General features: G+C 34.2%; 2 protein-coding genes across 2 annotated transcripts; one reads left to right on the forward strand and one right to left on the reverse strand.

Annotated features, from left to right (window-relative positions):
* Nucleotides 1-1,833: 1,833 nt before the first annotated feature.
* LOC144432891 (monoacylglycerol lipase abhd6-A-like) lies at nucleotides 1,834-7,765 on the reverse strand. Its single transcript, XM_078121197.1, has 8 exons — nucleotides 7,647-7,765; nucleotides 6,704-6,863; nucleotides 5,933-6,046; nucleotides 5,168-5,300; nucleotides 4,299-4,438; nucleotides 3,617-3,671; nucleotides 2,583-2,677; nucleotides 1,834-2,032 (listed from the first exon to the last, which is right to left on the reverse strand). Exons 1-8 carry the CDS (start codon nucleotides 7,763-7,765, stop codon nucleotides 1,883-1,885), a joined length of 966 nt encoding a protein of 321 aa, XP_077977323.1. The 3' UTR covers nucleotides 1,834-1,882.
* Nucleotides 7,766-10,880: 3,115 nt separating this feature from the next.
* On the forward strand, nucleotides 10,881-24,862 carry LOC144447023 (ras-related protein Rap-1b). The gene is made up of 8 exons (XM_078136928.1): nucleotides 10,881-11,032; nucleotides 13,925-14,016; nucleotides 14,960-15,028; nucleotides 18,249-18,305; nucleotides 19,129-19,269; nucleotides 20,141-20,235; nucleotides 21,051-21,234; nucleotides 22,427-24,862. The coding sequence occupies exons 2-7, from the start codon at nucleotides 13,960-13,962 to the stop codon at nucleotides 21,193-21,195; spliced, it is 564 nt and encodes a 187-aa protein (XP_077993054.1). The 5' UTR covers nucleotides 10,881-11,032; nucleotides 13,925-13,959; the 3' UTR covers nucleotides 21,196-21,234; nucleotides 22,427-24,862.
* Nucleotides 24,863-26,469: the final 1,607 nt, after the last annotated feature.

The raw sequence follows: 26,469 nt of genomic DNA on the forward strand, positions 1-26,469 counted from the left end.
TTAAAGTGGCCATATGGATGAGGATTGGGTATTATTTTTAATTTATAAAACAATTTTACCATGGCTTCCTACTTAAAAAATCAATGTGAAACAGCATTTACTTAGTCTGTGTTTGTAACTCAATACATTGCAAAAAAAAATATTGTAGAAAGTTTGTAATTGTACGTACAATAAGAAACATTTTACACATTTATTTATGCTTTTTTCAGTTTATTGAGTTACAAAAAAGGACTTGGAATATGTTCTTTCACACTGATATTTCAAATAGGAAGCCATGATAAAATTGTTTCATAAATTAAAAAGTCTTATTTATACACACTACTGCTCATCCATATGGCCACTTTAAAAAACGCCGACATCATTCCCGCAGTTGATGATGGCACACGCTTCCACAACACTGTCACCTGTACACAAAATGTATTGCCATCTCTATTTTCTTTCTAACCCAATTTGCACATGCGCACATGCATGCGTCATCATTTGTACACAGGTTTCATGCATCAAGCTCATCAAGTCACACATTCTCGATCTCTCATAAAAGAGCACAGACTAAGTATTAATTCATTTTATCTCATTTTATTTTACATTCTACATCATTTACATATTATTGCAACATATTCACGGTTGGAAGACGAGCTCCCTATGCAGATGTATGTAACGAGCGCTCACAAAAGAACATACGACAGCGAAAGTAACAGCCAAAAAGAAATCGCGATGTGTACACTCACTACATCGGGGTATTTGGCAACAATTCTGGTGAAATCCGAAATTGATTATAAAAAAGGTCGAAGTCAGATTAATATGTATGAGTCACATTTACATCATATTTGTTCCTTTGTTCTTTATTTTTTATCATATATTTTATAAGCTTATTACATGCTTACACATATTCGGGATTCTGGATAATTGTAATATAACACCAGAAATACATTGTGAAAAATATAAATAAATGGTACCATGATATATATGTACACAAATGTGCACTTATCTTATCTTAAACAAATAATGAAAACATTATGATGTTAAAAATGTTAATACATTTTTAGACTTGCTTATGTTGAAAGGCTATGTTATTGGGTTTTACCATTGTTTATTTTTGGAAATTATGCGTTTGTTTGAAATTAATTAATATTCCTTTTATGGTCATTAGTTTGGTATGCTTGTTTTTAATGAAAATAATAAAAAAATCAATTTGTTGCACAACTTGTCAAATTGAAAACTGTCACAAAAAATGTACATACATGTATGTGAAACCATGATATTGTTGTAACCATACAGAAATATCACCACATCAAATGGTTATAAGCGGTCCAAGGAAGTGGAATTTTGTTACACAATCTAACACTTCACTCCCACTCTCTGATCGACCTGAAACTTATTATTTATCATAAAATATGTTTATTCGGGTTAAAACTCAATGCATCACAAACAACACACTTCTTTGCATTGAGGCCCTAGTTCATACAAACTTGTGGTGATGAAGAAGCAGTTGAATGAATACATACACCCATATTATCACAGATGAGTTTTCTTTTTATTCCCTGACCCTTTGACCTTGACCTCATCTTCAAGGTCATTAGCCTTTCTTGTGTCATTGCATGTCCATCATAACCAATGGAGGGGTTGTAAAATCTAACTACTGATAAGGTCAGCCAGCCTACAGTATTTCTACCATATATACATTCACCCCACCATTTGTATTAATTTGATAAGTTTAAAAGATTGATATGTTATGTCCACTCCCACGTCCTATATGGGTATATATTAAAGATGCTAATTAATTAGTGCCAATGTATATTGCAGACTGATGCATTATTTACTCTGCATCTACAACAAACAAAACTTCCAATCATACTTGGCTAATTATGCAAATGACAGTAAATTACTTATTTATGACAAATTCATTGAGGACTTGAGCTGCCTTCTCAGGTCTGTCCATTGATATTGTGTGGCCACACTCTTGTAGAACATCTACACGTTCAAGTGTCTTCATTTCTGATTTCAGAACATCTACGCCTGACACATCAACAAACTGCAAATGAAAAGAAAGTGACATACTATATATGGTAAATGAGATTATACATTATTATTATCATCATTATATATTATAATAAGAAGCAAAAAATGTTGAAAGAATTTGTCAATGCTTTGTAAGCTGTTGTGTAAATGTTTTGTAACTATTTTGAATCGAAGGGATATAAATAAAAATTGACTTTTGAAGAAAGAAAAAATAAAAAAGTAGTCAAAAACATATGTAAATCTAGTACTTGGATTATAATAATTATTTGGATGATTGACAAACGGAGAGAGAGAGAGAGAGAGAGAGAGAGAGAGAGAGAGAGAGAGAGAGAGAGAGAGACAGACAGACAGACAGACAGACAGACAGACAGACAGACAGACAGACAGAGAGAGAGGGGGAGACAGATGGACAGCCATATTTTTTGTTTGCATTTGCACTGTAAATTTCCATTTTTGCTGATTTTGAGGGGTTATTTATTAACTGTTTTCTTTGGAATTTGATATGACTGTATCTTGCTATTTCAAAACTACATTTAAGCTACCAAATTGTACCACATGTTTACCTTATCCTGGTGACCCCAAATCACCTGTGTTGGTGTTTGTATATCTTGTAACCTCTTCTGCAGTTCATCTCTATATTGGATAATGTCTGCCAATACTGAAGGCATAACATATTCTAAAATGAGCTACCATAGACAAGTTTTTGTGGACATTTTTCTATCTATCAAATATGTTGAATTAGCATTTCTTGGAGCAAATACAAAGTTCACATGACTGGTCAGGTAATATTAGGACTGGTAGCCACTGCTTTTCAAATATGCAAATTAATACTTCTTTAACTTTTTGAAAGAAATGGCCTTCTCACATATCAATTATTACTATCTTGATTATATACTTTATGTGTGTATCTGTTTTCAAACAGATTTACTTGTAACGGAGATAGCATATAACCTAATTGCACTTAAGTTTAAGTTTAAGTTTATTTATTTTCTAAAGCGCCTTTTCTATTTAAAATATTCAAAAGCGCTGCACATAAAATACAAAAACGTAAATAAGGTGAATGCTACAAAAACAAGTATACCGTTAACACCCTTAAAATGTCAAATGTTAAAAGGATAGTGAATGGTCATTAAAATTATAGACTGAGACTTGTTATAAAAGCCTTAAAAAATGTCAAATATTAAAACGAACGTAAATGACCACTAAGATAATATAAATTTTGTACTCTGAGTCAAATAACCAAATCACAATTCATGATACATTTTAAAGAGGTGTGTTTTAAGTTTTCGTTTAAAAAGTTCAAGTTCTGAAAGGTCTTTGAGATCATCAGGAATGGAATTCCATAGTCTAGGTCCTGCAATGGCCAGGGCACGATCATTAATCTTGTTATAAGAACGGGGAATTACAAGATTTCTAACGGAGTTTTTGCGTAAATTATAACGAGGCTTATCAGGGCGGACAAACATGTCACGAATATAAACAGGTGCTGCATTATTTAGAGCTTTAAAAACTGTGAGGATAACTTTGAAATCAACTCTTGCCTTTACAGGAAGCCAGTGTAACTCAATGAGAGTTTTGGAGATACTGTCGCACTTACCATTCTGAAAAAATTCCTTATATGGTTTCTGAACCTCAACTCCCATTTTATACATCTAGAAAGAAAGATATTGAATTGTACATGCTAAAATATAAGTACAAGTGTAAGGGATAGTCAAACTTACATGCTAGAATAAATACAGGTCTAAGAGATATTCAAACTTACATACTAGAATAAGTGTATGTCTAAAGAGATATTCAAACTTACATACTAGAATAAGTGTACATCTAATAGATGATCAAACTTACATACTAGAATAAGTGTACATCTAATAGATATTCAAACTTACATACTAGAATAAGTGTAAGTCTAAGGGAATTTAGCAATAGCAAATTTAGCAATTCTTTATGGTACACTCTTACAGTCCTTTTTGGTTGAAGTGCCGTGCATGTTACATTTTGCATAATTTAAGCTCCTGAAAACACTGATTGACACATTTTCATGTAGTGTTGTAGTTGGTGCCATGGGGACAATTAGTCTTTCATGATAATGAAAACCTGTTGATGTGATGTTCTCAACTAATAACCAATGTCATGCAGTTCTAGTTATTCCAATATAAATGTATATACATGCTGAACTTCATGTTATAAGTGGCTAGTTATGGAAGATGAAAGATTTCCAATTGAATATAAAGAAGGCTGTGTACTGAATTTACAAATTACAGATAGTGTGTAACTCTTACCCAGTCTGATGCTTTTGGTTCATTGTACATGGAGATTTGCATCAGATTCTTTAAGTCTGCTGCCGTTTCTGCAATTAACAGACGTTTACTTCCTCCTTTTAGTTCTTTGGTCAGATGACTAAGTTCAGGAGTTATTATTCCTATGTAAGAAAAGTAAGAATTATGTTGATGAATGATGCACATTTCAAAAACGCTATGTTGACATTATTGAGATTATTTGTCACATTCTTTCAGTTTTAAAAAAAGTGAATACACAAAAGTACACAGCAACTAAAGTCTTACAGAACCAGTATTTTCCAAGTACCGATATACTATTCTGACTATTTTCTTTTATTATGGCAACCTGTACATTTTTAGCAAAAAAATGAGTACAGTGCTGTAAGAATTTTCCATTTTTCCAATGAATATTTTAACTGAGATGAAACATATTCAAATCTGATCAAGCATGCACACATTACCTAAAAGAGACCTTGGCATAAAAGAAAATGTATGGGTATCAGAAATATCAAGTATTCCTGGGCCAGGATACTACAAACAACACATATCACTTGTTGATGTAGCTTTCAATGAGTCATTTGCATAATTTGCATTTTTGTATAAATTATGCAACAGCTCTTAGATGAACATTTCATTCAGCATATAACTTGCATTTCATTGCAGCTTGTGTATGTACGCGAGTAATTGGATACATACAAATTGCAACTTGTATTTTAATAACAATTTTTCATTTAAGCTTAATGTCAGTGTGAAAAACAATGCGTTTACTGTCAGAAATGTACACTATTCATTGGCATAACTAACATTGAGAAACTAACACAAGGGAGCACTTTTAGTTTACATCTGCAGCTGGTTTTCTTTTAATGCCTTACCTGCAGGACACATTAATGTAAGTTTAGCAAGGTCTTGAGGATATAATGCTGCATATACACCAGCTACTCCCCCTCCCATGGAAGCACCAATAATATGAAATGGTGATTTATTCAGACCATATGATTCCACAAACTGTAATAAAGACAAACAAGATAAAATAAAACAAATAACTAACATTTAGTATAAATTATGTTGAACTTTTGTTGAATAAGTTTTGGTGAATGACTGCTTTAGATGCTTTGTAGATCCAGACTGCAGCTGTACAAACAATACTAATATAACACATATATTATAGCTATACCAGTATTGTACATGGTAGACACGGGCCAAAATGCCATTTTCATAATATAATTACTCTGCAACAAACTGACTTCCAATGGCATCTGACATCTGATGACCAATAATACCACGACAAATATATGGTCTGCAATGATCATATAGATATTTTGGTCAAATGCAGACCCCCTCCCCCTGGGGTTGATATGAACACAACCCTATGAAGGCTAAAAATATAAGAATACATAGGGTTGCTACTTAACACATGCAAAGATGTTGGCAAATGAAATCTTGTAATGGTGAGTATAAATTAATATGAACACATGTTATATTGTCAACTACAATCTCAAAAGTATTAATTCAGAAATAATTTAAATTCTAACAATTGGGAATCCCTACCCGTATATAAAACTTGATTACTTTTACTACAATATTGTCAATAATACAGAATAACATGTCTAATGAAAGTGACACTATCCATATCTTACCTGGTGTATCTTGTTAGCCTGGGCAACATATGAATGGTCACTTTTCAGTTTTTGGGTTGTATCACCATGACCTGGCATGTCTACCAGTATGATATGTAAATCCTGGGGTAACTCCTAAAACCAAAAACATAAAGCACTGCAACTGTAAGAGAATCATGTATGTTGGGAATGGAAGATAAAGAAAGTGATTCAAAAGTGCTGCACTTTACATTACACTCACAATACATTACATTGCATTACATTACATTACATTACATTACATTACATTACATTACAGTCACTATTACATCACATCACATCACATTATACTCAATACATTACAATACATTACATTACATCACATCACATCACATTACACTCACATCACATCACATTACACCCACTATTACATCACATTACACTCACATTACATTACATTACACTCACAATACATTATATTACATTACATTACATCATATCACATTACACTCACATTAAATTACGTTACATTACATTACATCACATCACATCACACCCACATTACATTACATTACATTCACATTACATTACAATACAATACATTACATTACAATCACATTACATTATATTAGACTCACATTACATTACATTACACTCACATTATATTACTTTACACTCACATTACATCCACTCCGTTACATTACATTACATTACAATACATTACATTACAATGCACTACATAATTACATTACATTACTTTACATTTTGGTTTATGTATATCTGTCCATCCATCCATCCATTAAAATGAATTACCTTGATCATGTCAATCCATATAGTTTTACTGCTTGTAATGCCATGTAAAAATAACATGGAGGGTTTGGTTGATTTTCCCTTCCCTCTCTCTGCATAACAAAATGTCATATCACCAGCTTTTTGATATTTGAGATCCATGCCGGCTTTAAAGAGGGTATATCTGAAACAAATTAGATCAATTTTTGAAATTAAGTTTTACCATTTATCTTCCGCGGATCCGAGAAGCAAATTCACACAAAATGTTCTATTTTAACCAATTATTATAATTACCATTTCTTTTGTAAATTATAACAATATCAATTTATCATTTCAACAAGATATTAAGAAGTTTTTACTATTTTCAAATAGAAATTTAAGTGTACAATTTTTTTTTCAAAGTCAAAACACACTTTTATTGCATATTTTGTATCCTTTGTTTCTGTTTTTTTTTTCATTTTGATTGCTGAGCAAAAAAAGAACTTACAACCAATATTTTGAGGAGGAATTCTGTATCCTTTAATTCTATTTTTTTCATTTTGATAGCTTGGCAACAAAAACACTTGCAACCAATAAACAATGATTTGAGGAAAATTTCATGACACTGAAATTGTTTTAGTTCTCGAAACTGACATCAACTTAAAAAAACCATATAAAACTGGTCTTTCAATCTGTAATGGCTGTACATCTGATGGGAAGAAACCAATAACCCATAGACCATATGGAAAACAACAGAAAACATAATTACCTGAACTAGACACTTGCACAAGTTGCACATAAAAAAAAATCAAAGAAAAAATATCTACCTACCCCCACCTATTTTACAATTGAGTGTAGTTGGAACCACACAATTTTTTAAGGCCTAATGACGAGAAAGACAGTTATAGAAAATTTCATTAGCTATTCTGCTAGTCTTTTAAGATTGAAAACCTCAGGAATGAAAATCAATATAATCTGAATTCAATACCTTGTTAATAACTTGTATAGTAAAATAGGCTGACAGTGAAGCAACACAAAGAAAAGTGTACCAGCAGATCCAATGAAAATGATGGTTGCCACTATCACATATAGCAGTACTGATATCATCTTTATGTCTATGAAATGTGAAGAAGAAAAAGTTATTAGTAGCTGTTTTCTGGAATTATCAAAAATGTTACAATGTCTTATGAAAGAAATTAATTACTTGTCCTTGTCTAAGAGTTCAGCTGCTTTGAATGATTAATTCATAACTGATATTTGTGTACCAAAAATTGAAATATTACAAGTACAGGTACATGCAACTGTGATAGTCATTGGTTGTTTCTTACCCCAGAACACTGATTACAAGTGTTATAAAAATGGTGTCATGAGACTTTGTCAAATAACAATTTCTCATAGTGTGGGAAGGGGGAATCCATGCAATTGCAAGGCAGCTGTTGAGGTCAATTCATGGGTTCACACACTATCTGGCTATGCCTTCCATTTTTCATCTTTAACAAACGTTTTCAACATCACTTAAGTTTAATATGAATGTCAATATGAAAGAAAAAAACCGAAACTAACACAAATGTGGGTAGTCTGTAAGGTATGCCGTGACGGGGCGCCCTCACACATCGGCCAATCCCCACAGAGAGAGGAGGCCGGTGAGGGCGAAACGTCACCACGTATCTTACAGTCCAAAATCTGGGTTTTGTAAACGATGGGACATACTAAGTATTCTTCTATCATACCTTGTTTGATCAAAGGTAATGTAAAATACTGTAAAAATTCAATGAAGCCAGAGGGCAGTGATTTCAAGTCAAATTGTCTAATTGCTATTGTATCTTACTGGTGGTTTGTTTGTGTGTGTGTGTGTGTGTGTGGGGGGGGGGGTTATAAAAAATTATCGATGACGGAAGCAGACACCGGTGACGGCATTTTTTTGAATATTCGTAAATACATAATATAGTACACGCCATCATTTTGTGTGACCATCCTTGAATACACTAGTAGCTCACACTGGACTATGCATGCCCCACCCTCCCAAAGTGGACATTCCCTTACTTCTTAGCGGTTCACGAGTCTATATTGCTGACTTGACTCTAAACACAGGAGGGACAATTGTCAGAATCGAGTCCCGGATTACTCCGTATGCAAGCAGGACTACTTACTTCTATGCTGACAGTGACTGTACCTGCTAGCGATCGATGTTATAGGCAGTCAACTCTTACTTCTACTCAGTTGTGAACATCTAGACTCACAGCTCTAAACTACAACGTTGTTGAGTTGAACTCTCCTAAAGCTCCTTGTCTGTGACTCGTACCACAACCATGACCACAAACTATCATTCGAGAGTTTATAGCGCCCTCATCGCACTAATAACATTTTAAAATCATCACGGATATACGGTCAACAGAGGTCAAGGTCCACACCACTCCACCCCATGGTCTGGACACTGCAATGGATGTAGAGTCCGGCGGGGATAGAGTCCAGTCGCCCGTTTATCTCCGGGGTGAAGCACTTATATCCTCTGGTTTGATAGGGTATGCAACCCTGATTTATCATTGATATATCATTTAAATATAGGTTAGTTCAAATCTTACAATGTAAAGACCAATACAGAAGACACATTCTTGACCACCCTCATGGACCATCGGCCGGCATCGCACCGTACACATTCTATAAATGTAAAGCTAAGTTATTTACAAACTTGATATCATCAATGAAATGAGGGTTTTTAAAGCTTTGTTATAGTTTACATTAGCATTAACCGTTTTAGCAACATCATCCAACAAATAGAGATTTTTAAAAAAATTTCTTCGCTTCGAAATATTATTGTGACAGCCTGGTTTTTCGAGGAAGATCTCATGTTTGCATGATCCATCCATCCATCCATCCATCCATCCATCCATACATACATGTTACATATACATACATACATACATACATACATACATACATACATACATACATACATACATACATCCATCCATCCATCCATCCATCCATCCATCCATCCATCCATACATACATACATACATACATACATACATACATACATACAAACAAGCTGGAGCACAGGGAACTCAGGCTCACGTTACAATAAAAAACAAACAAACAACCGCATAAATAAATAAATAAATAAATAAATAAATAAATAAATAAATAAATAAATAAATAAATAAATAAAGACAAACATCAATTATAGAGTAATCACAAATCAGGTTGGCATTGTGACTATTTTGCATAATTATAAAACCTACGTAATTTTTGATACTGCGAAACATTCATTATTGTTCATAGTGCACTAGTGATTTGTGATTACTCTATTGTTGATGTTTGTCAGTATTTATTTATTTATTTATTCATTCATTCATTCATTCATTCATTCATTCATTTATTTATTTATTTATTATGCGTTTGTTTTTGTTGGGGTTTTTTTCGTAAACAAAACTAACTGATTGAGCCTGAGTGGACGAGCTAAAATTATCAGCAATGTCAGTTAGGATAGCGGAATAGCGTGGTACTCTTATATTAGCGTTAGTCTTAACGTCTACAGCCTACAGGTTGGCTACCACAAGCGAGTTACGCGTCCATGTGTTTCGTCGTACCATAGATTCGTGCAGGGTCTATGTCGTACATAAACTAAATACTACTACTTGTACATGTAACAGCCTCAGATAAAAACAGATACTGAATCAGTGAAAGTTTAGCTAATTTTGTTTAAACTACAGAAGCTAAAGAAAAGATAGTAACATCGTTAGCTTTTCAACAATTAAGAAGTATTGTTGAGTTTAATAGTGACTAAACCTCCATAGGCCTACTACATTATAACTGAAGACTTACATATTAGTGTTCCCATTTTCTACATAGCTGTCTGTCGAGAATAATATTTCGCACATTTTCCCTATAGTATTTTTTTTACAATAATAGCTACAATACTTTTATTATCAAAAAGCGTCACAGCTTTGTCAATTAGCTGGTGTGACGAGGAAGGGTATATAAAAAGTTGCCTCTTCGTTAAGATTACTGGACTAGATCCGAGGGAAACATTATACGTATTGACGAAAACAGCGCCACCAAGCGCAGGGAATTTTAAAGCCGAACACCCATCGTTATCTATCAATCATTTGGACGGAAATCAGACTATATTTTATTGACTCACAGACGATTTGACTTCGATGCCATTCATGGTGTGTGATAGTGTTTTGTAAAGCAGTTCACCGTGTATTCGACGTCATTTGTATTTTCTAGTTCCCACCCACATTGTACCACATTTTAGACTTCCGCGCTCGAGGTTACATCCTATGACGTCACTGTCAACCATTTTCTCCACCTTGATACTCTAAGCTAGAGAGAAGTCTCGCCCTTATCGAGGACGCTTTTGTTTGAACGGTAAGTGTATGTTGAATCAATCAAAAATATCTGTTCCGTGTGTTTTCTTTCTCACCGGTTAATGTCATTGATCAGAGTTACAAGTCTGTTTAACAGTCTATCTACCAAATCAATTATATGTAAATGAAAGAGACTCAGATATACCAGCTGTCGGGAGGGTCTGGTCGAAAATTACTATAAAACATTCGTCGATCGCATTCAAGAAATCCAAAAAAAACTGTTATAAAACTTCCGAAATGACACCCATACATAGGTGGTTTAAAGCATTGTCTTATCTGTGTGTCGATTGTGAACGCAAAAGCTACTGCCCAAGAATGTCCGTTTTAGCTTTCTACCGGGTAACGATCTATGCGTTTTGACTTGAGTTTGTCAAACATCGAAGTCGAAGATACTATACATGTACATGTAATAAGCACAACATATCATTCACTCGCCATACTAAGATACTCTCGGAATTTTTAAAAATACTAACTTTGAAATTGTATTTCAAAATCTGATGTCAAATCATTTATACTATAAGACAAGAGACGATCTCAGATCCACGTCGTACATATTTTATATGGGTTGTTGTGCCTGTACGTACTAAAATAAAATAATGCGAGAGTGATTGTGATATTTTAGGAGTTGAACTTCTGCTGTAAGAATGCCGTCGAGTCACACCCTTTCATTACTAATGGGGCACAGTCAGCGGCACTAGTATAGACACCACAGTAGACTGAGGTCAGAAAGAACATTTGTTGATACTGTATGGCCTTGGGAGTCGATACACTGATGTCAACATTAAAACGATCACTTGAAGTTGACTTATTGTACTACTTACCGTTGCCCTGTTTTGAATCTTTCCATATACACATTGACATGGCTTTCAGACCATGAAGTCAAAACATAAACATCTACTTGGAACAAACGATCTGTCACATTTACAATTTCATAACGATTTGAATTATTGTCTTGTTTTTCAAAATATTTTGCATGTATAACTTCATAGTCGGAGGAGGAAAAAGGCCAATGTCAGAATCGAGTCTGACTTATCTGTCTGCATTAGGCTAACATTTTACATAATGTTCAATATTTAAAGTATGGAGTGAAATTTATTTTAATATATATGAGAACAGTAAAATATAGTTATTTTGGAACAATATGAGTTAGAAATGAATGTCACCTACCATTCCAAAGTACATTCAAACTATATTTTACTGTCATATTGATTCTTGGAACAATGAACAATATATTGTCCATCATATACATGTAAGAAATTATGGATTACTCTTCTAATTGATATTGTTTCACTTTTCATTATAAAAAATCTGTCTTCAGTAAGTGTTGTCCCGTCTGAAATATCTAACATGCAACAGTGTTATCAGAGTATCAGTTCTACCAATTATTGTATGTTGTGTGAATCCACTTGTTGACATGCAACATGTCTTATTAAGTTATTGTTCTCACATGTTTTACAACACAGGTAACAAAACAAAGGAGTTTCCCTGGTTAGGGTCTTGAGAACTAGGGTAAATGTGTTGCCTTTTCCTAGTCAACAACTGTACTCACAACAAAATTGTCTGTGCAACAAGTTATGGCATTTATTGGTAGTACACATGTTTCAGATTTGGTTCTTAATAGCTCAAACAACTTGGAAACAAAGGAGACTCTATGATTCAATAGTCAGTGAATATATGCAGTGTTGAGGAAACACCCCAAAACACTACATGCAATGTACAATGTATGTGTTATGTAGGTGTGTTTATGCAGTGACTGGACAGTGGTATGACTCATTCATTGAACATACATGTACATCATGTTATTCACAGCTGTTGTCATCTGGAGTATTCTTACAAGTGTTGAACAACTTATCAGTATGTTGCACTGACAAATCATCAAAATTGAAAGTGAGAGTAGTTGCAAAACTATAATTCCTTGTTTTAAGATCCCTTATTTTAATGTTCAGTATTCAGAAACCAAACTGATGTGTGTAGTTGTACAATATTTTATATTTTCTGCACTTGCCTACAAATTCAAAATGTCTGGATTTGTCGTGAAATGTGATGTTGCACCAACATCCTACAAATTTACTGTACATGAACATTTGTCTCTCATGATGTTGCTTGCAAATCGAAAAGTAACACAGTACCTACATATGGAACTGTCAAGAGTGTCATATTCTCAATTGAAACTACTGCATGGCCATGCATTGAGAAATTTATTTGTAACATGTTGGGAAGTTTCATATTTAGTTGTCATAGCCAGCTTTGTGTTTTAGTGTGAAAGTGACTTGAAGAAATGATATCTTGGAAACATATCCATAAAATGATTTCAATGGATTATTCCATCCTTTGTCACTGATTGGAATGACATCATTCAGGTACTCCAGGGAAATAATTTGTTCAAATTTCAAGTAACTATATTTATTACCATTGGAAATAACACTGTCTTGTGTAGTAAATTTTGAATTCAGATAATCATACCCACCCATACTACCATGCAAGTCAAGACCATATAATTCATGAATTGTGTGTGTGCAGGAGTTGATGGTGGTGTTCCATAGCTTTTCTTGACATGCCATAGCCATGTTTATTGATAGTTGATACTACCAGCATTCACATGTAATGTATGTAAATCTCAAAGATGTACATTGTACATGTGTTAAACTTTGATTTGTGGCCTTCAGCTCTGATACTAAATAAACTGAGATGAAATGCATTGTTTCCACATAATTGATCTCATGGTGATTGATATGATTGGTAGACATGTATGTCAGTTTGAAACACTACGGTGATACATGTACACAGTGGTGTTTCAAACTGACATACAATGTACATGTCAATTGACAATTTACCTCTATCAACTGTGTTAATAGTCTCCTATGTAACACCCTATTCTTTTGATTTTATTCAGAATTTCATCAAGGGAATTGGTTATCCAAGTAAACTATGCGTGAATACAAGCTTGTGGTCTTGGGTTCTGGTGGTGTTGGCAAAAGTGCTTTGGTAAGTTTTTACTCTAAACATAGCCCCAATTGTTGTGACCCCACCCATGGTGCAGTGACATCTGACCTCTATCACTGTGACCCCACCTATTGTAGCCTGACCTCTGCATTGTAATGCGTTAGGCACTGGTCTGAAATCAGTATCGCAAATAAAACATCAGACTATCAAATGAAATGATAGACATTTTAGCCAGTGCGGTATATCATAATAGTTATCCAACCCTTTTGCCCTAAATACATAATGTAGCAACTGGCTGTGTACCACTACAAGTAAGGCTCAGTTGAATCATGGTATAGTGTACACACTCATTAAGAGTTGAGTGGTGGCCATCTTGAATATCACTATAAAACATGTTTTAATTACATAGAGTGATTTCATCAGAAATGCTAATATGAATTGTACACAGGTGTCTGATGGTTATCGTTCTAACAATGTACATATTTTTTGGATACATTCAGGATATTACTTCTCAGTTGTGACATGATAAATTACATGTGGATAAAAATAGAGTTAACGTCATCCATTGTGAATTATGTAGTTATGATGAGATATATGAATTCATCAATCAAAATGTGTCTGTTTGTGTATGTGTCCAATATTATAGACTAAGACCTTTATTAGCATACATGTAGATTACATCAAAATTACCATCCATAGTGCATACACACTCTTTACTCTCTCTGTACAGTATTTATTCAAAATGAAATCATGGACATATTCAATCAACTGACATTTCATTATTTGCCACAACTGATTGCATTCATCCCCATCATGTCAAATCTATTGCAATTTATGTTTGTCGCTGTCATGTTGATTTAGTGTTTTCAAATCCATACTGGTACTAATGTTTGGCTGTCTTTCAATTTATCTCTTTGTGAAGTGTATACACAGACAAGTAATTATAAGTAATGTCTTTGATTTTTTTTTCATTTTTTTTTTACAGACAGTGCAATTTGTCCAGGGTATATTTGTTGAAAAGTATGATCCAACGATAGAAGACAGTTACCGAAAGGTAAATAGCAATGCATCAGTGTTTTTTTGTGTGTGTTTTTTTTTCATGTTCAAACTCAGTATCACTGAAATCAGTGAAAGGAATGAGGAGAAAGCATGGGAGTGATTTGCATGACGATAGTGATGTCACTGACTTTTTGAACTCTGCCAGGTGAAAGGTGTTATTTGTCTCTTCACAAAACTGAAAATAAGTAAAGGTGGTTTTAATAAGAAATTGGCATCATACAGTAAACAGGCAATTCCTCTCAGAAAACTGATTCTTGCTGCCGACAGTTTGCTAAAGTAAGCTGTGTGAGTTACTCTTCAAATTGAAACGGCACGGAATTTCTTCTGCTGTTTGTTGGTAGATTTTTGTGTATTATATTGTGGGTGTTTGCATGGAGAATGTGAATTCTGTCACATGTTTCATAAATCTTGAAGCTGTCAACTAAGAAGGATAAGTTTTTTTAGTAGATGGTAAAAATAGAATTTGAAAGTGTAATGAAGGGTAACACAATAAAGTGGAATTGATATGATGAAATCACAGTTATTTTTTGTATAATATATAAAGCATACATGTAAGTCATTTGTATAATTTACACTTTTTTTTGTTTTTCATCTATATATAGGATAATTTTGAATAATGGCATTGTTGGTATTCAATTTTGTTACCATTTGAGTTGTATTACTTGTTGCCATAGCATTGTCACTACCTACACAAAATTTGACTTTGGAATGTTAACTTGTTATCAAATTTAGCATTCGTGTGTTATCTATTAGCTCATTTCCATAGCAACTACTTAATTTATATGCTTTTTATATCACATTTTTTTTCAAACATTTAGGCTTCTAGCTATAGCATGATAATTATAATATGATGTGCATGACTATTCACGGAAATATGTTATGAAAATACGAAAGTGAATTTAGAAATATGTATGTATGCACCAAGGCGATTGTGTGAATATTGTCAGTTATAGCTGTCAGTCAAGTTTGTTTCATGCAGACTTTCACTGTACAGCCCAGTGTCTTTATAGACAAAACATTTCAGTACCAAAGTCAAGATAGTTGAGGAAATAGTGAAGTTGTCAAGATAATATGCAATTTTTACGAGCAATGTTTCTAGTTTCAGTAGAGATATGGTTTGAATAAAGTAAATCTGAGACAATACCCATTCAGGTGCCTCTCAAATCTAAAAATAAAAGCTGTCGTTTTCCGTACAGAAACTAGATCACTTATGAAAATTACAGTAAAGACCATCTTTATGTCTGTTAGTAAATTCTGACATTTATAGTGTGTATTTAAACTATAGATTGATTGAATCCTTTCACTTTTGATGTATGTAGTCAGGAGACGACCAATCAGCTGGGTCATCTAAAGTCACCAGGGTATTTTAATACTTAACCTTGGAACTGGTTGTGATGTAGACATCGGAACAAATATAGTACATGTATAGTCACTTAGTGTAACTTTGTTAGCCTTCAATAATGTGAACAATTTACTATTTAGGCAGGCCAATCAGTGTTCCATGTAGATCATAGTGTATCAGTGTTCCATGTAGATCATAGTGTATCAGTGTTCCATGTAGATTATAGTGTATCAGTGTTCCATGTAGATTTTAGTGCATCAGTGTTCCATGTAGATTATAGTGCATCAGTGTTCCATGTAGATCATAGTGTATCAGTGTTCCGTGTAAATCATAGTGTATCATAATCAGTGTTTCATGTAGATCATAGTGTATCAGTGTTCTGCGTAGATCATAGTGTATCAGTGTTCCATGTAGATCATAGTGTATCAGTGTTCCATGTAGATCATAGTGTATCAGTGTTCCATGTAGATCATAGTGTATCAGTGTTCAATGTAGGTCAAAGTGTATCAGTGTTCCATGTAGCTCATAGTGTATCAGTGTTCCGTGTAGGTCTTAGTGTATCAGTGTTCAATGTAGATCATGTAGAGCTATAGTGTGACTGTGACAATATTTTAAATTGTTGTAGTGTATCAGTGTTCTATATATATATAGACCCGTCATGTCTCAGGGTTCTATAAGGAGCTGTTGTGTCTTGGCATTCTATGTACACAGAACTGTAGTGTCCCAGTGTTTTTAAAGTTCTGCAGTGTATCAGTATTCAATGTAGTGCTATAGTGTCCCAGTGTCCTATATAGAACTATGGTGTGTCAGAGCTCTACATGTATATAGAGCTGTAGTGTCTCAGTATTCTATAGACAGTGGAGCTGCAGTGTAGCTGTATCAGTATTCAGTTCTTTAAGTGTTAGTGTTACCCAGACTCTGTCCCCAGCAGAGAGTCTGTGCATTACATGTACAATGTCAGTGATTGTTACAAGATGGCTGCATGGAGAGGGTGACCCACAACATAACATGACCTCTGTAGTACACTGTACAGTCACACGTTAGCAACTCTTGCTAGGAATGCATTTGTAAATTTAAAAAAGGTGGTTTTCAAAAAGTTAATACCATGATTTCTGTTTAATACATACAGAGCTGATGAAAATAAAAATTGGAATCATTTTTGTTCAATCAGTGACTGTCACAGATCTCCTTACAATAGGTGGCAATGTAATGCCCCAGACTGTCGCTAGGCAGGTATAGCCCCCCAATGAGAGGCCGGGTATCTGAAACCAAAGTTCTTTATAGCGCAGTAGTGTCTCTGTTATGTGTATGTGTTAGGCCTTAGAGTTTCTGTGTTTAAGTTGTAGATACACATGTAATGGTGTGTTCTTCATAATTGGATCCAGGGATATCTCTACAGTATCTCATTTTCCTGTGCACTTTTCGTCTCTGAAAGCATGGCATTTTGATCTATGCCCTCACAAAAGGCAACTACATGTACATGTATATTATAACCCCTAGATAAAAATCTTCATTAGGGATATAAAAAGGGTGTGTACTGGTGAAATACTCATTAAAGTGAGCATGTACTGTAGTAGAGATGAAGTATAAAGATATGATGTGTGTTATATGTAGCTATAGCTAATAATACATAGGGTACTTAACTGTGTTAAGTTAATGTATTCCCTTGTATTTCAGTTTATTATGATTTTTATACCCAGCCATAATTGTGTTATCAAGTACATTTAAATCAGTTATACTTGATTGTTACTTAGTGTTTGGTTGACCCAGCTTACACAATGTATACATACAATGCCATTAGTCAAAATTAGTTTTGAGTGCTTACTCCTGTATCTGCCATGATTTCCTAAATGTTTTTTTATCCCCTGTACAGCAAGTAGAGGTGGATGGACAACAGTGCATGTTAGAAATTTTGGACACAGCAGGAACGGTAAGTCATCTTTGTAAAAGAGAGGAAAGCACAATTCCAGACACAGAGTCATTATGCTAGTCACACAACAATTATAGGTCACATGATACTAGTCATATGTCAATTACAGGTCACATGATACTAGAGAGAAATATACTTCCAGAATGACATCATAAATTAATGATATATATTAGTATTTAAAATCCTGAAACACCATAAATACACAATGCGGAGCTTTTGTTTTCAAGTAATCCTTAGTTTGTTTGTTTGTTCATTTGGGTCAATCAACATTTTTCTGTAAGCTTAATGGAAAATGTATGACAAAGTGTATTACATGTATGAACAAAACACAGTATTGAACAATATAGTATAATCCCATGCTCACATACCACCCACCCACCCACCAAACTTTGTAGTAGAATTGTACATGTATCATGTATGTGTAATACCTACCAAGGATGAAGTACCATTATTTTGTAGAAATATGAAATTACTTTGATTTATGGCAATGTGAAATTGATACTTTAATTGTTGTAAATAAATAAATAAATAAATAATCTTTGTATATTTTGTTCTTATTGATATTGATGCCATTAGCCAGAGAAGCCTGATATGGCTGAACAGCATGATGTATATCGTAGAGTCTAATATTGATGCATAGTTCATTATATTCAATATATCAATACCATATGTATGAAGTTCACCTTGTATTTTGTAATGTTTCAGGTAGCCTTCATTTGTAATTCTTTTAGTAGTTTAGAGAGGTCTCACATGGTCACTACATACAAATATGGTGATGTATGTGTAAAGCTAAAAACTTGACTTCCATGTTTACATTTTATAGGAGCAATTCACAGCAATGAGAGATTTATACATGAAGAATGGTCAAGGGTTTGTATTAGTCTATTCCATAACAGCACAGTCCACATTCAACGACCTCCAAGACTTAAGAGAACAGATTCTTCGAGTGAAAGACACAGATGATGTAAGTTGATGTCGTCTACTATGTTTATGTCTCTACACTTTCTGTCCATGTTTCCCTCCTTTGCAGATAATAGGATCGTATTACATGTTTCATATCTGATCTGTGAGGATATGACAACACATTTCAATCCTGTCCGCTGTATATCCTGGAGTCACGCTGCCGCAAGCATGATATCATCTCTGAATTCCATATGAGTAATAATCCATAACTGGTCAGACCATTACAGGGGATCTGTAAAACCAACCACCATTAGTAAGATAACTTTTAAGTGATACATCCTCATCAAGTATTGATGAAACCAACAGCAAAGTCATTCAGGGTTGGGCTATCTATAATAAACATGTCTACACGAACATATGGCCAGTGGGATTCAAGTACTTGGCCTTTGAACTCTCAAGTCCTCAGCTTGACCTCTGCTGTTATGTTATGGAAGATGGTCCTCACATACAAAATCCAAGAATTTAGAAATTTTGTATGTGGTTGCAATTTACTGTGTAAATGGAAAAAAATAGTAGAAAACGTTACTTCAGTTGTAACAATAATAATAATAATAATAATAATAATAATACCAATAAACAGATTTATATAGCGCCTAGTATCCATCAATGATGCTCACTGGTGCTTTACGTTGTACATGTCATATACAGAATTAATCAACTGAGGGATAAATTCTCAGAAATGTATCATTTTTCTAAATATGTAAGTACTGTCAATGTTTTTATAAACATGAATCAAAGCTTTGACAATATTTGTCATCATTTAGTGATGATGAATACCATAATAAGACATGTTTTGTACTGAAAGAAAATATAATTGTTGTTTCTGTCCAAGTCATGCTGCATAGTCAAAGTATCACCTGATTGTTCTACAGGTTCCAATGGTGTTGGTTGGCAATAAATGTGATTTAGAAGATGAAAGAGTGGTTGGCAAAGACCAGGGTCAGAACCTGGCCAAAACATTTGGATGGTAAGTCAAGTGTATCTATTCACCTCTGTCAACCAATCAGTTCTGGCAGTTCATGTCTCACCAGGCTATCTTTTCTGTCAGCAAATCAGTGTTACCATTTCATTGTGTGTTTTCTCTTGGCCAATCAATTTTGGCATTTCATCAGTGTCACACCAAGGCCAACTTCAGTGTTTGTATTTCACTGATGTCAAACCGTGTCCTATTTTTTGCTAAATCAGTCACTTCAAACATTTCACCTGTATTACATCACAGTATGTTCTCTGTCAACCAGTGTTATCATTTGACCAAACTCTTTGACTGTTTCTCTTTGTCCAACAGTTAATTGTGTTACCGTTTCACAGTTTTTTAATAGATTTGTAACTTAAATTTGTACATCCTGTCCTAACCTGGACTTTACCTCACAGATAATATATGGAAAATAGATATGTAACATAGAACCATGTGTTTAGTGCATGAGAAGGAAACACTGCACAAATCTTTTTCGTGTCCACGATAATGACTTCCGTACAGTAATAATAGAATATGAGGGAAGTTTACAGATACCATGATTGAAATCTGAAAGCTGTCAGTTGGAGATGTTTAGTTGACTTTGTTTAGATTAGTAGATAATAGTAATGGTGTTGCTTAGTCTACAGGGTTCACTTATATCTCTATTTACTTGTTGCTTATGGTAGATATTACGACAATAGCACTATACATACCACTCAGGGTCTCATGATAAATATGAAGAGATAACATTCATATAGCGATTGATATTCATAGACTCTGCTCAAGGTCTAACCATCAAAAGTATGTCTTCTCTCTCTCTTGTTCAGTGCATTCCTTGAGTCATCAGCTAAAGCCAAAGTCAACGTTAATGAAATATTCTATGACTTGGTGCGCCAGATAAATCGAAGAACACCTGAAGCTAAGAAAAAGAACAAGGCAAGAAGGAACAAGAGTACCTGTCAACTCTTGTAGTTTTATAACAATTCAGTGTTCTGCCACAATTTTTATTAGGTAAGTAATTTAATGTAGAACACGTCCTACTTTTGTGCTTGAAACAACCAGAATAAACTGTGTGTATGTGTTTCATGTGAAATGTGTATGGAAACTATAAAATTGAATACCTCGTTTTTAGGTAGGGTTTATTTTTATCATTTTCAATAATTTGTATGTGAGGAAATTAAATTGTAGTGGCAAAACTTTTCACCCCTACTTTCAATACAGTGACATAGTGAAATGAAACGTGTTCAAGAGTTGAATTCTGTATTTACTGGTACTTCAAATGAAATCCTTTGGATAGAAAGTGTCTCTCAGAATTACTAGTAATTGTCATCAAAATCTCATGTGCTGTATTTATCTTTAAACATAGACATTTTCATTTGGAACTGTATGTTTTCAGTACACTGCATAAGAAATCTTTCATTAGTCATGCAGCAGCACATACCAAGATACTAACACTTACAGAAAATACACTATGGTAATGCTTTGATGTGACCATTTGAAAGTGAATGCTGTAAAATATAGATAAATGAACACCTTACACACTGTAAAAATGCAAGACTATGTCCCAAAGCAAAGAACTTAATTGTTTGTTTACTCAAATTACTGTACATAGAATCAATTCAGTTTTCTATACATAATATGTAGCCTTGGTTCTTGCCTTGATGTTAATGTCCTTTGAAGGTCACAAATCTGATGTTGAAGGTCATAGATAATGCACACAAACCAAGAATGTTTTAGCTTGCGAAAAAAAGACTTTTTATCAATCAGACAATACATGTGTTTGCTTAGGGAAAATAGTAAGATACAGCTATGATACCAGTGTTATAAGTGACATCGTACGGGCTAAGGAAAATGACAAACTAATATGTATATTGAATGAGCATGCACATGCATGTAAATTAAGTGTTTTCGCTATGGGGGCTAAGTAGGTAAAATCTACATTAGGTATTTGCATGGTTCCTTACTAGCGTTTGTTAAGTGTTGTTGTGAGGAGATACAGTATATGTGAGTTACAAAGGTATTTTTACCATGGTTTCCGAAAAACATGTTATGATACAAGATAGGAAAACATATAAGCAATATTTGACAAGATTCTCCCTCTGTTACTGCTGGTCTGGGTTCCCAAACCTTGACAACACTAAAACCATTGAAAAGACTAAGTAATTAACATGTACATTCTTGTATTATTTTTCATTTTTTGCAGATCTGAGTATGATGTGGGACCAAGACCTCCCCCATTACAGTCAGCGCAAAACAACTAGTACTTATAGTATTCTAGCGACATCAGTGTCTAGAAATATTGGAAGCCCAAAGTCTGTGCAAGTAATAGACAGAATATCAAAAAGAAAGAAAGCATAGAACAGAATGACATTTCCTTTTACTATACAATTGTACTCTTCATACTAGCAGACTTAGAATTATAATATAGTCACTTGTGAGTTTTGTATGAATTAGGAAATGATGCAATAAATCATCATCATTGTCATCACAACACAGACAAATGAAAAACGAAATGTTAAATAAACCGGTCTTGTAAATTGTATTATTTTTAGTGTTATTAGAATTTGACATGTAGACAGATTAGCAAACCTTGACAAGGGATAATGTTTATATGAGAATGTTAGGTATAATCAATCAGAAAAGAACTGAGTTAAGTTATTGTCATCTTGAGATGGACAAGGCAGTCATTTTCATGCATACCTACATTTGTCATGAGTTAGTTTAGCTTTTTAAACAGTATGCAGTTTATCTTAATAAGCGAATGAAGAATTGAAAAATTAAGTTATAATAGAGTCAAATTTGGCATCTCATTTTTTTCCCTTGATGAGTTTTTTGTGTTTCTTTTTTTTTTTGTGGTAGTAGCATAATGAATGAATGAAGCAAGTTATTTTGTAGATTTAAATTACAAGTAATTATGTCAACTGTAAAGTACCAGTGTGTGTGTTTCTCAAAAACACTTGTCTGCTATTGTTGTATTTTGCTCTATCAGGTTCTGCATTAAATAGTTCAGTCTAATTTTAATACCCACATTTTCAAACTTGAATGCTTGTAATTTAGACTTTATAAATGCATAGATAGACATAACAAATTGAATAGTGCAGACAAAATTCATCAAATTTGTAAATGTAAGGCAATGTCACATGTATGATTTTACAAAGGATTCAAGTTAAGCTCAGCATTTGACCTTTGACATGGTAAATGGTTGGATATTAGCATTATTTCAAGACTAATAATCTAGGGTGCTATTGGTATGTAATGTATCTTAAATTATACTCACCTGTGCGTAATCCCTATTTAGCATGTCAGGCCGTTAAACCATTGCAGTCACACATTTCAAAAATTCTCTAGTTGTCTGTACATTGAAATTGTTTTGACATTACATTAATTGCAAAGTTTATCAATCTTGTTCGAAAACTGTTTGTGATTTCCTCTTCAGTTCTTTCACAAATGTAGATTTGGCTGTTATATTATTTGATTGTCAGCTGAGTATTGTAAGTCATGTCAATAGAATCCATGCTTCATTTCATCCAATTGTAAAAAAATTACACACACCATCTTTTTTTTGAAAAACTTTAAATGGCTTTCGTGTTATAGGATAGTTTCATTACCAGTTATTTGTAACCATGTAATGTGAGTGATGTCAGGTGCTACCGTTTCACCACAGACCTGCTACTGACAATATAATGTACGTTCACAAGACAAAATAACAGCCATGTGAAATACTCCATTCAAATGCACCCACCAGTTTTAGTTGCCCTAACGCAACCATCGGTTTCAGTTGGGTTTAAAAAGTGCCAAAATCATTGATACAATGAGAGGAGGAATGGCTACGAGTTGTCCATGTCATCTTAAAAAAAGAAGGTGAATCAGAAGATGAAATCAAAGATATGAGGACAGGGATAGTTGCAGCAGTGTCATAATGCAGTATAATAGGTTAACATAAATATGGTTGATTTGATGTACTGTTTGGTAATTATCACTGTCAGAGAAGCCCATTGGCTGATTCATAAGTTATTTCCTAGACATATATATACCAAGTTGCAGATGTTATTTTGAGGTTGAAGATAATTGCAAACATTATTCACAACTGAATGTAGTACATGTGACAGTGGAAATAACACATTTAATTAAAAAATGCAACTATTTTTTCATATGATTCTTACTATAACCATGACTACCACCAACCTTTTTAACAGAAATACAGTTTTGACAGAATGTGATTGCCTACAAATTGAGTTTATGAAAATAACAGGTAATTTATAGAATCAAGTTTTAATCCAAATGTGGCTGAGGTCCTGTTTATGAAAATAGGGTCTTTTGTGGAAAACATGGCGGGCTGGTGAAATTTTTCAAGTTGGATTACTGAATGGGGAAGGGTGATTCTGCAATTTCACCTAGATAGTTGCACATAACACTGCCATGTTGATATAGTGCAGACATTTGTTTAGTTGTCAGACCTGAGTGCAACTGGTAATGTAGACAGCCACACAGATAGTAGCTGTTTAGTGATAGTGTTGTTTTAACACTCACTGCTTGTCATTTATTAATCTTTAAAAAGAATATGTTAACTTCAAGTGAAATGTGTTTTACACTCTGTATCTGAACTATTCTATTTAATAAAGTACTTACCTATGAAATAGTCCTATTTGTATTTTACCTGACTTGTCCTGACTCACCCGTGCAGCTAGCTTCTCAAAATCTAGCAAGTCCTAGTCAATCCAGCTTGACGCCTTCTCACCATCAACTGCGTGCACTTATATCTAAGAGAAGTAGAAAAACATGCAATATGTGGAAAATAGCTATCCTGGCACTTTGTGTGACTAGTTGCCTGGCAGATGTCAAACGCTATGATGGGTAAGACACAAATTCTAATGTTGGTACATGTATTCAAACTAACATCTGAGAAGGAAAGGAAAGAATATTGAACGAGATACTGTATATGTCTCTCCCACTATGTGTTACATGTCTTAGATTAGCTTGCATAGTTATATTACCAACACAACACAAGAACCAAATTCCACATTCCAAAAGACCCCTCCAGAGCCTTGAGATACAGGTGCATCCTCCATTGCAAGTAGTCCATCAATCTTATCTACCACAATCTATAATGAGGTATCGCAGTCTCCAACTTTTCTTGGTGTTCCGTATGTCGGTATGATCTGGTCTGTTCAATTTTATTTCTGTATCTATCTTGGGTGTATTTTTACTTAATTGCATGAAAAACCGTTAAATGGGTGCATTGCAGTCTATAAATAATAATTAATAAAATGAATGAATTAATAACAAACATTCAGCTATATCTCTCTGGAAACAAATCATAGTGTATTTTCCCCATCCTCAAAGTCACATTACCAGTAGGTCTTCTCTAGTGCAACAGTTTGTCCACTTTCATGTCCAGATTATACAATTCAGAACTTGATGAACAGCTTGCAAACTGTATAGTAGTGTCAGTATACAAGCTAAGTTTATAACTAGTCATTCTATAGCCTAAACAGGTGCATTTAGAGTACTGACATGATTGCTCTATAAATACTGTGGTATCTGTACACCCCTATCCAACACAAGCAAACAAACCCATAGCCCAGACAGCTATATACTCTGGTATGTGAAGATATCTATCCAACACAAACCCAGACACGTGTACAGTGTCGTGTTTGAGTGCTCACAGCACTGTACTCTGGTATGTCAACATATCTATCCAACCCAAAGCCCAGGCAGGTGTACAGTGTCGTGTTTGAGTGCTCACAGCACTGTACTCTGGTATGTGAACATATCTATCCAACACAAACTCAGACAGGTGTACAGTGTCATGTTTGAGTGCTCACATTGCACTGTACTCTGGTATGTGAACATATATATCCAACCCATAGCCCAGACAGGTATACATACACTGGACCATAGATCGTGGAGAGGGCCATTGCACACATACACAGTGCAGTGTGTCATGCCACCAAACCAAATGAGCTAGTGAATACTGCCCTCTATGGCATACTACAGTGACTGAAGACCGTCGCTAGCGCTTTATTTAGGGGACATCATTATTTATGGTCGGAGGGGGGGGGGTAGTTGGCGGAATTGAGGGTGTCACTCGAAAATTTCAATGTTATGGGGGGGGGGGGTACTGCAAAACAAGAGAAACGGGGGGGGGGGGCTACTTATTTAAAAAATTTCACTCATAATTGCGATCCACTATGGGATATAATACTCTGAACATAACTTTTAATTTCATCCTTCAAAAAACAATTC

Source organism: Glandiceps talaboti, chromosome 1, assembly GCF_964340395.1.
Source record: "Glandiceps talaboti chromosome 1, keGlaTala1.1, whole genome shotgun sequence".
Lineage (NCBI taxonomy): Eukaryota > Metazoa > Hemichordata > Enteropneusta > Spengelidae > Glandiceps > Glandiceps talaboti.